Genomic DNA, 16,168 nt, shown 5'->3' with positions numbered 1-16,168 from the left:
AGTTTTTTGCCTTAAGAGAATAACAAAAAGTTCCAAAATCACTTTTGCTATCATCATTAATGACTTCATATTCCAAATCTAATTAAGATCTTTATACAACATCACTCAACAGACGCATTTTCCAACTCAAGACAGTATTGCTATTTGGTTATGCTATCACTATACATTACATGCAGTGAGATGATAACCATCTACCGCCTACGACCTGCCTTTGTGTGCCTTCTACTGTTTGTCGGGGAAGACTGCTTATAAGATAATGGTAGGAGTGTGCCGTCTCTGATACCATCTGAATCTGTCATATTACCAAGTGTTTTCTGGGCTTCCATATAGATAGTTAGATCTCTGATCTGTGATCATCATTGTCATTCAAATGTTAACAAAACTGAAAGTTTCAAGCTGTGGCTTACAAGAATAAGAATTTAAAGGTAATTGTAGCACCTGTTCTTCCAGATCAAGAATCTTCTCATCCCTTGACTTCAGTAAAGCAGCTTCCCTATATGAACAAGGAGTTTAATACTTGGTTCCAGGGTAAAATGTAAGGCAAGAATTAGTTGCCACAATCAAGAAAATGATCTTTGCAGTCACTACTTATCTTACTGATGTAAAATTACTGAGGACTAACGCAGGTAATTCAATTCCTGATCACTTTATAACCTTTTTTTTTGGGTGGGGGTGGGGGGGGGGGGTGTGCAAGGATAAATTGAATGCGGAGTGCTAGTTTTTATCTGAAAAGCTAAGGTAATAATTTAATAGGACAGATACTACAACAACAACGACGACAACAACAAAACTTTAGTCCCCCAAATTTTGGGGTTGTCAATGGAACCTCAACAAATTTTTGAGTGTTGGCCACATGTATTATTTTCCTATATGCTATTATTTTTATTAGTGTTATTTTTTGTCTTCCTCTACCTAAACAAGAGTTTCTGTCACAAGTATATGGCTCCCTATAGCAACATTTCAGAGGTCATTGTCTCATCCACCATTGTCAATATTAAGATAAGCAAACAGAAGAATAAAGATTGTGTACCTCTCTTCAGTTTCCTTGGCCTTCTTTCTCCACATTTCTTGGTTCTTGATGAGATCTCGATTGATCTAAGGACAAAAATGACTCTTTTAAGGAAAGGAATTGCTAAAGATCAAGGTAAAAAAATTTAAATATGACCCTAGCTATGCCAATACCTAGATGAAACTACTAAACTTGCTAATATAAAACCGAATCTAAAATATCCAAACTTCATTAGTATACAATTAACAGCTTACATCTGCAACGGCATTTTTTTCTTCAATATACTTTTCCAATTTATTTTGGATGTCCTGCATCTTGGAAGTCACAGCGTTCTCCACTGCTTCTGAAATAGAACTTTCCACTTTACTTTTGGCCTCTACAATTTGAGATTCATAATACTGGGAAAAAAACAGGTATATTTAGATTAACTTCTAGAAAATTTATAAGAGGACATGCTGAGTGCCAAACTTGTAGGACATAAATAACTAAACTACACATATGGAGAAAAATTATCCATGTGAAATATCTCAGAAAAAGAAACATAATTAGAAACTCCTACCGGTTCAAGCAAATACATCAGCTTTCAATGATTTATGACACAGGAATACTTAGATTTTTAAGTAGCCCTAGCTCATCCAATTAAATTCCCCACCCCCATCCCTAGCAAAGACATAAAACTGACAAATCAAAGGATGGACTTAGAACCCCACATTCTACCAGACAATTAAACTGCATTTGTAAATACTATAAATGACTGAGAGAAAGAGAGACATACAGAAACATAGAAAAAAGTATAGAACATATTTCATATTCTACTACAACTTAATGAGTGAATATCTCTAGATCAACATCCAGCAAGGGGTGGGGTGAATGCAGGATAGGAGAATGAAAGGGAAGGGGATGGGGGGGGAGGATGCCAGGAATAGGGGTTAATTTATAATTAACTTACTTGCCTTTGGGTCTCCAGCTGAGTTGCAAGAAGATGGTTGTATTCATCCATAATCTGGTGTCAATCATATAAATTGAAGATTAGTCCTTGTTTACTTCATATTTTAAAAAGTTCAAGTCAAAACCATCCAAGTTGTAGTAGACATGCATGTATATGGGGTAGAATCAAAGTTCAAAGTAATCTCTTCTTTCTTTTTTTTTTTTTTCTTTTTTTTTTTTTTTGAAATATATGCATTAATATGTTGCTAACCCTGCAGCTTGAACCCCCAAGCACTTTGTGCCAGGGGGGGGTACCATCCTGCCTACAAGGACAGGTGGTAAGTTCAAAGTAATCTTAATTATGAAAGATTTGAATATTCAATATTTTAGAAAGAAAATATAAAAAGAGAATCATACTGCTTCAACTTTGCTGCTAAAGAGGGCCCCACTTATGCCAGAATCTTCACTACATCCACAAGTACCACAACTTCCTTCCAATGACATACAATGAGAGCTCATCCCCGCCAACTTGCTATCAATTTTTGATTGATTCAGTCGGTGAACATAATTGTCACCAACATAATCCCAAATTTGTTGTGTTTGCATATCAAGAGAATAGCAATGCTGAGTATCCTTATAGTGCTCAATGGCATGGCCTTTTTTATATCTAAAAAATGAAAATAAAGTCATAAACTATGATTACGAAATTACCAGAGAAGTTTAGGAGAGAAAAAAAGGAAAAAAAAAAAAAAAGGTATCAGTGCTTTATTACTCTAGAGTCTTCAGAAACAAAAGAGCAGAGTAAGAAGTAGAAATGTAGAATAAAATATATGTATTACCTTCCACATCCTACAAAACCACATATCATACAAACCCAAATATTCTCCAATGTTTCACAAACAAAGCAAGCTGGTTTCTCATCTTGCTGCAGACAGAACCGGCAGACCTGATTACATACAGAAAGCACATTAGAAACCTTCTTCAATATTGTTATCCCAACATTCAGACACTTCTATTGCAGTCAAACAGTTTAAGACAAGCTCTAGATAAGACAGATGGGCTGTCAATGCAAGATGGTGTGCATTATACAAACTAAAACAAATATGTCAGTATTGTACTAAGACTTCCATGGAATCATGCAAGTTAAACAAGTCAAAGTTATGGCTACAAACTTGCATAACTAATCCAACCAGTAATATGACCAACACTAAACATAATATTTTGAGCTTACCTTCTTTTTTGATGAGTATATTTTGACCTTACCTTCACTATGACACAGAAAGTTGGTAATGTTTTATTAAGTAAGCTATACAGAATATTGGTGGGGGGCCATGGCAGCAACAATTGAACATATATAAAAAGCATCCCAAAATTATTTCTAATAATTAAGCATTAATTTGGCACATGTTGATGCCAAGGCTCCAAGGTTACTTAGAAGCTTGCATAGGCTTGCTAGTAGATTATGAGTTTTTGTTGTTCAGGTCAGATTTCTTTTAGTTTTATTCATTTTCATGTCAGGTAATTCTGTGATTTTCTGGTGTCTGGATATGGGCTGTACTAATGGGCCATAGGGTCTTAAGTTGGGTTCTATTAAGTAATAGGGTTCTTATTTGCGAGTTTAGTTATTTAGTTTGGGCCCAGTAGTAAAAGTCCTAGAAGACCAAGTTGTATTAGGGTTTCAAGGGGTCCGAGTCCTTAAGGTGTAGGTGTCACCTGCCTATATACGGACCTAAGGATTTTTATTGGAATAGCAATGTAACTCACCAAAAAAAAGAAAAAAGAAAAAAGGAATAATAATAATAATAATATGTTTATGAATAATTCAGCAACTATTGCTCTTGAGGATTGTGTGATGCAAGCAACCCTTTCCAAGGTGTGATGCCAATGAACAACAGGTGTGATGCTTAGGTATGTTTATCTTTCTATTTTCCATTGACATTTCTAGTGATCTCATCAAAATTCAGACAAGATGAAATTCTATTGTTTGAAACCTCAAACCACCCATTCATCAAGTAGCTTTCCAAACACTCAAAACACTATTTAAGGGTATTGTTTACAGATACTGTTCACAGTCTATGAACACCCCCCAAATCCTGAAGTTTTTCCCTTTTGTTTTCATCTCTAATCTTAAGCTTACAATATTAAATCCACATATTTCCCTAATATGTTCTGTTAAGAACCCATGGGTAGAACTCACCCTTGAAAACCGGCTTGCATGGGAAGAGTGTCTAAGAGCTTATAAACATATGGTTAAGCTTACATTTAATCTATGTGGGACACTAGGATCATAACATGTTCCAACCTTTTCCATCCCAAAATCCTAACCCTAGTTCTTCCACAAATCCTATAACAAGTTGTCCAAAACTTTTAGATTAGATTTGACTTCATTACTCTTTATCCTGGGTCAGGTGTCAACCCCAACAAAGGTACAACATTAGTTACATTACCAATGAAAAATTGTGGGTTTCACAATATTCAAAATACTATAATGAAATTGGAGCTTCAAGATCAAAACAAAAAGGCCAAGCAAATAAGATTCCACACAAAAAGGGTGTTAAAGCACCAACAGTCCTCCAGGTGGGATGATAACAGGATGGCACTGCTTTGTACCAACATCACCTTCATTGTATGCATAGAGCCATTTGAGAACCCCCAAATTCGAGAAATTGGATTGAACAAGTCTTAAGCACAACATGCCCATGAAGGACTTTCTTGTGCATTGACACTAACAATAACTTTATATTCAACAACCAAGTTCTCAAAAAAAGAACATAAAACACAAAAGAGGAAATGCTTGTGGAATGAAGAATTAGCTCACCTGGCAAGATAAGTAAGTCCATTTAGAAATGCAGGGACACTGAAATGAATGATCACAAATTGTACTCAGTATTCCACTAGTGTCCGCGTCCAATCTCTCTACCATTCACACACCAAACCAAAAGAAAACCATACAAGCATTAATTCTAAACTTTAATCCATACCACAAAAAAAAAAAAAAAAAAAAAAAAAAAAAAAGAAAAAAAGGTTCTAACTCACCAAGACAAACAGGGCAAGTAGGTAACTTGGTACACCCGGCAGGAGGTGTTCTGGCTATCTCTTCCGATTCCGTGTACTCCACAGACATCACGAATAGAATATGACATACCTCAGCCTATAAATTCAACCATTAAGCAAACACACACAAATTCAATGAGTACAAATTTATCATCTTGCAATCAAAACCTACACGAAAAAATCATCTACCTCGCCCGGTGAGAACTTCTTCCCATTAAAATTGCAATAAAATCCATTAGCCATTGACTGATTCTCCAGCCTAATCACAACACTGTACCGATCCTCCATCCCATCGTTCCTAACAAAAACATAGAAATTCAAACAAAACAAAAAAATTCAAATTTCCTTTCTTTTTCTTTTTTCTTCTCTCTCAACTTTCTCGGCAACCAAACAAAGTGTAACAATTTCAATTCAGGTCCGAAGTAGCAATAATACCTGATGAAGAGAAGTTCGGAGACGTGATCGATGCGGGACTCGCAGAAGCGGATGAAGTCGTCGAAGGAGAGGTAGTTAGGGACGGCGACGATGAAGAGGAGAGTGGATCGGGAGCTAGGGTTTGGGAGCGAGGAGTGCGATGTGCTTCGGAAGAGGTGAGCCTCGCCTCTGCGTTCGCGGAATTTAGGGTTAGGGTTAGGATTTGATGGAGTGGTGGCGGTGGCGGTGGCGAACTCGGTGGCTTCCAATTTTAAAGAGTGATCGGTGTCCAGTGAGTGAACTCGGAGGAAGAACATGATAGATGGTTGGGAACGGTACTGTGTCGAATCGGCGAGCTGAGCTGACTCAGTTTTTGACAGGGAATTGATAAAATTTTAGTGGAAATCGGCGGTTGGGATGGTTAAGTAAAGTTTGACTATCCTGATGAAATGAACTTCAACTTTTTTGTTTTTTTTGTTTTTATTTTAGAGAGAGAGAGCTTCAAATTTTTCTTTACGTTACACATACATACATTTTCTCCCTAGTACACAAAATGGGGAATTTGTTTTTTTTTTTTTTTTATCTGTATATTTTTAGTATATACTAAGTATTTTAACATGCACAATAAAAAGAACAATGTCTTAATTTTTTTTAATAAAAATGTTTATTGTTTTTATGAAATGTATTTCCTTTGTTACCTTTTTCTTTTTACCCTTAGTTTGATAATTATTCTTTTTTTTTTAGAGAGTTTCAATTTACGACGACCACTTCCGATGATATAATTTTTTTTCATCAAACCAAGACATCAATCAATTTTTGGTGTAGGCGGGAATTGAACCCCAGATCTCTTATACAACTATTAGAAATTTTACCAGTTAAACTAACTGAAACCCACAATAATTACTTAAAATTGGGCCAAAATTGTCATATACTATTGTTTGACAAATTATTTAGCAATATCCCATTGTATGTAAAATATTTAGCAATTAATCACCTTTTTGAAACTCGATTGCCGTGTAACTTGAGTTCCAGAAACTTGAGTTCTTTGAAAAATAACTTTCAAATTTGTCATGTTATTTTTTATGAAACTCGAGTTACACGGCAAACTCAAGTTCTAAAAAAGTGATAGATCCCTAATTATCTTGCAAATAATGGTAGATCCATACATATTTTGCCAAACAATGGTACTCGGTCATCTTTGCCCTTAAAATTGTCTTAATTTATTTGAAAGGAAAACTTTGTTGAATATTTAAGATTTTAAAAGTTTCAGTCCGAAAAATTGTACCTAAGTCTCCTTTGTTTTAGTTAATAGAAAATTTTAAATAAATGAGATAATAAATTAATTTTTATTTGATTTATAGATTAACAAATAAAAAATAAAAAATAAAAAGTGATGGTAGGATATCACCTTACAAACCCATGTGTCACCGATTATTAAAAATATAAAACCTATGTTTTTAGGAAGACTATCATCTTTACGGAAACGGATTACGTCTTGAGCTAAAACTTGCTCAATAAACTTAGGAGTTTCGTTCACCCATGTTACATAATCCTCAATGCCCTTCACATGATGAGCCAATAAATGGGCACGTCTATTACTTTGCCTTTTGATGTGCTATTAAACTGGAGGATGGTACTAGAGAATAGAGATGACTTGCAATATGGATTGTCACGTTAATTTGTAAATTTTTTATGGTAAAAACCAAAATACAAACCGGTCTAGCAAAAATAATGGAAGATGATTTTGTGCAGGGGTTTTTGTATATTGAAAAGTTTAGCTGTTAGGAAATTTAATTCGTAGATTACTTTTTAGATCTAAAAAAGAAAAAGTCAAATTTCATTAAGATAAATGATTGAGTTCTTCTATTAGAGCATTTGCATCTGGAATGCTAAATGCCAAATGCCATATGTTGCTTTTATTTAGCCTTTGTCTCTCAAAAACCTCCAACATCCGAAATTGTAAAAGTAAAGAATTGTAAAAAAATTTCAAATACTGCTACAGTGCCATCCTACTTTTATGATGGCATTGTAGACTATTGTATTTGTTTTTTAATCTTTCTTGTTCTTTCTCTCTCCTCTGTCAGACTTCTCAACTCTCTCTCTTTCCTCATTTCGTCTCCCTCTCTTTCTCTGAATTGCTTTCAACTCTCACTCTCTCTCTTTGTGCCGGTGGTTGGGCCTCCACGCCGATGTGTGTGTCGTGGGTTAGTGAATCGGTGGATTGGCGGGTTTGGAGTTTTGGGTTCTGTGGTGTTTTTTTATTTTTTATTTGTGACTGGTGCTTAAAGAAAGAGGTGTTTGGGTCCAGTGTTGCTAGGTTTTGTTGGTCATCGGTGTTTGGGTCCGATTTTGCTGAGTTTGGGTCCGATGTTGTTGAGTTTTTGTTGGTCATTTGTGGGTTTTGTTTTGGTGGTGGTGGTGGTGGTGGGTGGTGGGTGATGGGCAGTGAGGCTTTACTTGTATAATCTTTGATTTAAATATAATTCTCTTTGTTTTGAATCAATTTTGAATAATTGGTATGTGTGATTTTGATTTTTTGTGTGTTGTTGTAGATTCGGCATTGAGAGAGAGGCTGAATAAGATTATGGCTTCAAACTATTTCACCACCTCACCGGAAATGAAGGCTCCGGTGGAGGTTGCAGCTAGAAGAGAGGTAAAAATGAGAGAGAGGAGAGAGATGGGAGAGAATAGATATGATTTTGGGATATATTATTTTATTGTGTAGAGATATTATTTTAATGTGTTGTATTGTAAAATAAAAGTTGGGATGCTGAGAATATTGTAAAATTATATGATATAATTGATAAAATAACTTTTTGAAATGATAAATTATGATAGAATACAATTTCTAGATGCGAATGCTGTTACCCTATCTCTATCTAATTTTAAACGTAAGCTGACATCTCATATTAATGTTGAAGATATTCTCTTGAAAAAGTCATGCTTAGCTACGAGACTACAACTTTCTACCTCTAGTGCTTTACTATTGGCAGAGGCTTTGATCTAGGCTCATCAATCACAATGAAAACACGTATTTTTTTGTGCTTTAATTTGCAACCCCAAATAGGGAAGCAATGTATCATTTGGAAGGATAATTAAAAACATTATTCTAATTTGAGAAGCTTTTCTTTTGTTTTGTTTTTTTTTTTGTTTTTGCTAGTGTAAGGACCAAAAACGCATAAAATCAGCTTTGGGACTTCGCTGTTCGTTTATTCACTAAAGGTCCAAATACAATACATTTGGTAGAGAGGATTCAACAACAAAAAAAATCCCCCTCCGTAGTTTCCTGACTCCTATTTATATCATTTGTTCCTTTCATCATGGCCTTACACCTTGCAATCTACTATGTTTTTCCACCTGACACCTGTCTGTCGATAATGGAGCAAAGTTCTAGCTTTGCGTTCAACACTGTTCAGGTCATATCTACATTAATGCAGCGGATTGAGTTGGTATCTTCTAATTAATGCGGCCAGAATAGTTGTTGCCGGGCATTTAATGCAACCCTCTAAATTAGCCTGCCACATTCAGATATTTGCAACCCTTATGTCAGCAGTGCCCATGCCACTTCATCTTCGGGTATCTCCGGGTAAATTCCCTTACCCCTTTACTTCATCTTGCTTAATGCATGTCGGCCTTCCTTTCCTCGGGTCTTCGGGTTCTTGGGTCCTCGGAACCTCACAGTTAGTATGTCTTTGTAGTGTATTAGAGCTGCTCTAGTGTTTGCTAGTGCATAAGATAAAGAATAGATATTGTTTAGTTTGAAAAATGTCACTCTCTTCTCTCCCCAATTGTACAACATAACTATGAACAATTAAATTTACTATTCACAAAAAAAAAGTTAGGATGTATTTAAAAATATTATATATCTTTAATTTAATTTACATTTTATTAAAATTGAATAGATTCCAATTATATTTTTTATGTATATACTTAAAATTGAGTATTTTTTTATTGGTATTTTTTTTATTCATACTTTTAGCTCTCAAAAAAAAATTTATTTGACAAAATAGAAACCCATTGGTTAGAGCATTCTCATCTAATACTTTAAAACCAGATGAAATGAAAAATACATAAGAATTTCCATAAAAAACAATTAAATGAGTCTTACTTCTTTTTTTTTTTTTTTTGAGAAATCTAAGAGCATTCTCATCCAGTATTCCAAAAAAGTTCTATTTTACATCATCAAAACCTGCTTTATCCATTTTACTATCTCATTTTACAACTCACCCAACATCCCAGTTTCAGTTTTTATATACAACTCATTAAAATAATATAAACTACACAACTATAAAAAATTATATTTCTGTCCTATCTCTCCCATCTCTCTGTTTTACCCAACAAATCTTCTCACTACTGCTACTACCTGCCAACATCACCCACAACCCATACATCTGAACCACACTACAACCCCAACACCACCGATTCAAACCCCAACAACTAAAACTTAATAGCACTGTTGAAACCAACCTCAACACCACCGATTCAAACCCAACCCCTAGCACCGGTACTACAATCAACCATGAACTATCGAACTTGAAACCAACCCACCACCACCCAACACCACCAAAATGACACAACCCACAACCATCATGACCCACACCTCAACCACACCATGATCCACCGTGACCCACACCTCAACCACAACTATGAACCACATCGTGACCCACACTTCAACTACAACCATGAACCACACCGTGACCCATTGTGACCCACACAATGAACCATCGAACTTGAAACCAACCCACACCACATACCCAACAACCACCATGAACACAAAACCTTAACCACAACCCATTGCCGCCGCCACCACCACTAAAGAGCATGACTGTGTAACACCCCCCAGTGCTAGTGCTAATGAGTCTTACTTCTAGTCTCGCATTTTCGTAGCAAAATTTATGCATAGTATTATCTATTTTTAGATAATACCATTTTGTAGCATTTTTTTTTTTAATTCTTTTCTTTTCTTTTTCTTTGATTCTTTCTATGTAACTTTTAAACACGCACCACCTTTGTTAAGTTTAAAAATATATATTATTTTAAATGGAGTATTAGAAAATAAAAAATGAGACGTAGAGACTAGAGATAATATAGAATAGAATAATAAAGTGGCTTTTGGCGAGACAAAATGCATTTAGCTTTTCTTTATTGCATAAGTGGATAAGAATGCTCTTATAGTCTTTATTAGCCTCATCACACTTGTTTTGTACGTGCAATGAGACTATTTTTAATTTTAGGTTTAGTGTCATAATATTTAAAAGTGAGACAGAGGCAGTGTCCTAATTTTTAAGATCTTTCTCCATGGGAGAGTTAATAAAAATTTGTGTGAATATTTTAGTGCATAAAATGATAAAATCCAAACAATGAATTTTGTTATTTATAGTATAGATATACATACAGTAATTAACAATTTGAAACAAAATTTTTTTTTTCTTTATAATATCATAACTTAGAAGATAAAACAATCATTGTGAACTATATGGTGGCTGAATTTTCTGTTTAAGAAGTTGAAATTATTTGATGAAGACGCTAGGTTTCTACTAAAACTTAAGCATGAAACCAAGTCTATTTGATTAAATATTGATAGATACTGATTTTATGTTTTATATGTAGTTATAAATTTTACTGTGGTATATTTTTTATTGGGATTTTTTTTTCGGTTCATACTTTCAACTCTCAAATTTTATTATTTTACAAAATAGAATGCCATTGGTTATAAATGTTAGCTTTTTGAAACTTTTTTTAATCATAAATTGGAAGACAAAGACAAAACTGTAGTTATGAACTATATGGTGGCTGAATTTTCTATTAAAAAAGTTGAAACTCTTTTTTGAAAAAAAAAAAAGTTGAAATTGTTAGTTAAAATCATTTGTTGAAGACGCTAGAATCCCACTAAAAAAACTTAAACACGAAGGAAAGATTTAGCTTTGATGTCTAGCCAAACCTTCACAATCTCTCTCTTCTTTTTTTTTTTTTTGTTTTTTTTGAGAGTTTCATTCTATGCGTCTATTCCTGATAATATCTCTTTATCAATAGATCAAGACACCAATTAAGTTTTAGTGTAAGTAAAGATTGAACACTAAATTTTTTATTTAACCATAAAATTTTTTACCAATTAAATTAACTAAATCCACATAAAGTAAACTGTCCATCAACACAGAGATGAAAAAGAAAAGTTTCAGATCTTCTTCCATGTTTTTTAACTCCTTTTAAGAAAACATAAAAAATAGTAGTAATTAAGAGTCTGTTTGGATAGAACTTATTGCTGAAACTTGAAAACTGAAAACACTGTAGCAAAATAATTTTTAAATGTGTAAAAAGTACTGTTCATGGCCAATGAACAGTGACAGACACGCTAAAAAAAAGAAGAAGAAGAGGAAGCCAGACGTGGACGCTAGACGTGGAAGCTGAATCCAAACACATTCTAAGTAACAAGTCAGGTGAGTCAGATCCCATGTGATTAGTGGCATTTATAAAAGAAATTAAGAGCCAACCGGTGGGTACTCAAAGAAAAGAGAGACAATTTATTATGACACGTAACGCGTGCGTGCCTCGCATTTAATTCAAAAAAGAAAATCCCCGCACGACGTCGTCTCATAAAGATAAAGTAATACTACTTCGAGAAGTACGGAAAGTCATATCTACATTTTTGTAATATTTTTTTCAACAAATTAGAGATGTTGAATTGTTAAGGATGTCTTATCTAATTTAAATCCATTGATTTAAATGCATTTATCAATTCCTAAATTGGAAGACAAAGACAAAACTGTAGTTATGAACTATATGGTGGCTGAATTTTCTAGTAAAAAAGTTGAAACTCTTTTTTGAAAAAAAAAAGTTGAAATTGTTAGTTAAAATCATTTGTTGAAGACGCTAGAATCCCATTAAAAAATTTTAAACAGGAAGGAAAGATTTAATTGTGATGTCTAGCCAAACCTTCACAATCTCTCTCTCTTTTTTTTTTTTGAGAGTTTCATTCTATGAGTCTATTTTTTATGATATCTCTTTATCATTAGATCAAGATACCAATTGAATTTTTATTAAAGTAGAGATTGAACACTAAATTCTTTAATTAGCCATAAAAAATTTTATCAATTAAGTTAACTAAACCGACATAAGGTAAATTGCTCGCCATCACATAGATGAAAAAGAAAAGTTTCAGATCTTCTTCCACATTTTTTAACGCCTTTTAAGAAAACACAAAAAACAGTCTGAAGTAACAACTCAGGTGAGTCAGATCTCATGTGATTAGTGGCATTTATAAAAGAAATTAAGAACCGAATGTTTGGATAGAAATTATTGCTAAAAACTAAAAATATTGTAACAAAATAATTTTTAAATGTGTGAATAGTATCGTAGGACCAATTTTTAATATTTTTTTATGAATAAAGTGCTTGTGGGTTTCATGAACAGTGCGTAACAGTAACTTTGTCTCCCACACAGTGTAATCACATGCATGAACAATACTAGTTACTATTTATAAACGCTAAAGAAATAAAAAAGAAAAGAATAGAAGAAAACGCAAAACATGCAAACACACGTACGCAAACTAGAATCCAAACAGTCACAAAGAAAAGAGAGACAATTTATTAGGACAAATAACGAGTGCGTGCCTCGCATTGAATTCAAAAAAGAAAATCACCCCACGACGTCGTCTCATAAAGATAAAGTATTACTGCTTCTAGAATTACGGAAAGTTATATTTATACTTTGAGAGGTGCTACGTCCACAACATTTTTACAATATTTTTACAATAAATCATAGGTGGTTAGTTGTTATTGGTTCAAATTTGAACCTAACACTAAGATTACTTTTTTGCCCCAATAATAACAACCAGTAACATCCTGCCACTTAGAATTTGTTGTAAAAATATTGTAAAAATATTGTGAACATATCATTTTTCTTATACTATTTTTACGACAAATTAGAGATGTTGAGTTGTTATGGATATCTTATCTAATTTAAAATCCGTTGATTTAAATACATTTATCAATTCTTAAAATATTCTTAACGCAAAATGAGTATAGAATACCTCGTCAATTACGCGCTTTTCTTGAAAATCTTTGCCCGCTTTACACTTTCGATAACGCTTACCCACGCCCACACAGATAGAAACAGAGAGAGATAGAGTCCTGTAGACTCAAAGAGACTCTTCTTCAGCTCTTGGCTACCAACACCACCTCTGTACTCTGATCCAGTACTTCGCATCCACTTCTCCGATCGTACAGTATCTCCTCCTCCGATCACCTGTGTTGACCCCAAGTCCACAGATCTCTCATTTTTCTCCACAGATCCGAGGTAAGCTCGATCCCAGTTCCCAAATCTTGAAACCTTCAAAACCCAGTTGTGCTTTCTTGTAGAATTCAGAGTAGCAATGGCACCCAGCACGATCCGAAAGGCGATCGGGGCGGTGAAAGACCAAACGAGTATAAGCATAGCGAAAGTGGCTGGCAATATAGCCCCAGACCTCGAAGTTTTGGTCGTAAAAGCAACATCCCACGACGACGAACCAGCTGAGGAGAGGCACATCAGAGAGATCATCAATCTGACCACGTATTCGCGGGGTTATGTGAGTGCGTGTGTGGTGACGATATCGAGGCGTCTGAGCAAAACCCGGGATTGGATTGTGGCACTGAAGGCTCTGATGCTTGTGCATCGGGTTTTAGTCGATGGGCACCCTTCGTTTGAGGATGAGATCGTGTACGCGACTCGGAGGGGCATGAGGGTCTTGAATATGTCGGATTTTAGAGATGAGGCGCATTCGAATTCGTGGGATCATTCGAGTTTCGTGAGGTTTTATGCTGTGTTTTTGGACGAGAAGGTCGAGAGTGTGGTGTATGAGAAGAAAATGAAAGGTGAGGATAATAAGAATGATAGGTACAGGGATGAGTTTGATGATAATAATGGAATGGGGATGGGTAGGCGGACGAGGTCTTATGGGGATGTGAGTGAATCGGTTGGGAAAGAGAAGAGGAGAGAGACGCCGATGAGGGAAATGCAGCCCGAGAAGGTTTTGGGGAAATTGAATCAGTTGTTGAGGATTCTTGATAGGATATTGGCTTGTAGGCCAACTGGTGCGGCTAAGAGTAGTAAATTGGTGCTTGTGGCGCTTTATACTGTTGTCAGGGAGAGTTTTGGGGTTTATGTGGAGATATGTGAGGCATTGGGGGTGTTGTTGGATAGGTTTCTGGAGATGGAGTATGAGGTTTGTGTTAAGGCTTTTGATTCTTATGTTAATGCGGCTAAGATGATTGATGAGCTTGTGGCGTTTTATGGTTGGTGTAAAGATATGGGGATTGCGCGGTCTTCTGAGTATCCTGAAGTCCAGAAGATTACTGATAAGCTTTTGGGAACCCTTGAAGGGTTCTTGAGGGATATGACAAACAAGCCAAAGAGCGTTGAGAGTAGAGTGGAGAAAGCGGCTGGGAAGGAGGAGGCAGTAGTGGAGCAGAATATGAATGAGATAAAGGCTCTTCCTCCGCCAGAGAATTATACCCCTCCACCACCACCACCTGAACCGAAGCCTAAGCCACAGCCTCAGCAGGTGACCGAGGACTTGGTGAATTTAAAGGAAGATGGTGTTTCAGCTGATGAACAAGGCAACAAATTAGCTTTGGCATTGTTCTCTGGACCACCAAATGGGAATACTAATGGTTCGTGGGAAGCTTTCCCATCTAATGGAGAGCCTGAGGTGACTTCAGCTTGGCAGACACCTGCTGCTGAGAGTGGCAAAGCAGATTGGGAGTTGGCATTGGTGGAAACAGCTAGCAATCTTTCGAATCAGAAAGCTGCATTGGGGGGTGGGTTGGATCCATTGTTGTTGAATGGAATGTATGATCAGGGGGCAGTGAGGCAGCATGTGAGCGCTACTCAATTGAGTGGAGGAAGTGCAAGTAGTGTGGCATTGCCTGGGCCAGGCAAGAGTGCTACACCAGTGCTAGCTCTGCCTGCTCCAGATGGGACAGTTCAGGCGGTGGGGCACCAGGACCCTTTTGCTGCATCACTTACAGTGCCACCTCCTTCATATGTGCAAATAGCAGATATGGAGAAAAAGCAGCACTTGCTTGTGCAAGAACAGCAGCTCTGGCAGCAGTATGGAAGCAATGGGATGCAAGGCCAAGTGGGTTTGGCCAAGATTGCTGCTGCCTCTGGCTACTATGGCCCAAGTCCTCAACCAATGATGCCTTATGGCATGCCACAGCCAGGAGGGTACTACCATGGACCCTATTGAAATGGGTGTCTTAATTGAAAAAGGGCTTGTGTTCCTCCCATGATGCAGATTATACTACTATCTTACTTCCACTCTTTTTGGAAGATTTTGTATGTTCTTCATTGTTTGCCATTGTCGTTTATTTCTTTACTTAAAGACATACATGGTATTAAATAACAGAGTACATACAATGAAATGAAGCGTTTATTATTAGTTTCTCTTTGTGCAATGTAATTCTAAGGCAGCTTTGAATGAAACCATAAAATATTATGTTCCTTTCGCTTTGCTATTGGCATTCCTATGTTTTCATTCACACTCTTCAATTTCATTGAACTCTTTCTGTAGGCTGGACCTGCGATTAGAATTCAAAACTGAAACTCTGAAGCTTGGCTGGCGGCTATGACTAGGAGTAGCAATAGGTCAGGTCGTTCCCTTTTCTTGACTGATCTCCTCTGGCCTGTTTTGACCACATCACAGTCCAATTACATCTATATGACTTGTTCAAATCGGTTTTGGTCAGACCCGTTCATCTCTGCATTAGGTTGCACATATAAGGT

General features: G+C 35.9%; 2 protein-coding genes across 2 annotated transcripts; one reads left to right on the top strand and one right to left on the bottom strand.

Annotated features, from left to right (window-relative positions):
• Positions 1–20: 20 nt before the first annotated feature.
• LOC142613733 (BRAP2 RING ZnF UBP domain-containing protein 1) lies at positions 21–5,867 on the bottom strand. Its single transcript, XM_075786210.1, has 11 exons — positions 5,426–5,867; positions 5,180–5,288; positions 4,973–5,087; positions 4,755–4,852; positions 2,776–2,882; positions 2,354–2,603; positions 1,959–2,012; positions 1,264–1,407; positions 1,031–1,095; positions 439–493; positions 21–347 (listed from the first exon to the last, which is right to left on the bottom strand). The coding sequence occupies exons 1-11, from the start codon at positions 5,719–5,721 to the stop codon at positions 192–194; spliced, it is 1,449 nt and encodes a 482-aa protein (XP_075642325.1). The 5' UTR covers positions 5,722–5,867; the 3' UTR covers positions 21–191.
• A 7,553-nt stretch (positions 5,868–13,420) lies between these two features.
• On the top strand, positions 13,421–15,827 carry LOC142618256 (putative clathrin assembly protein At4g32285). Its single transcript, XM_075791167.1, has one exon. It carries the CDS (start codon positions 13,776–13,778, stop codon positions 15,630–15,632), a length of 1,857 nt encoding a protein of 618 aa, XP_075647282.1. The 5' UTR covers positions 13,421–13,775; the 3' UTR covers positions 15,633–15,827.
• The last annotated feature ends 341 nt before the right edge of the window (positions 15,828–16,168 follow it).

This window comes from Castanea sativa, chromosome 1 (genome assembly GCF_040712315.1).
Source record: "Castanea sativa cultivar Marrone di Chiusa Pesio chromosome 1, ASM4071231v1".
NCBI classification, from domain to species: domain Eukaryota; kingdom Viridiplantae; phylum Streptophyta; class Magnoliopsida; order Fagales; family Fagaceae; genus Castanea; species Castanea sativa.
The sequence above is the reverse complement of the archived record's forward strand: the minus strand, read 5'-3'. Positions and strand labels throughout refer to the sequence as shown.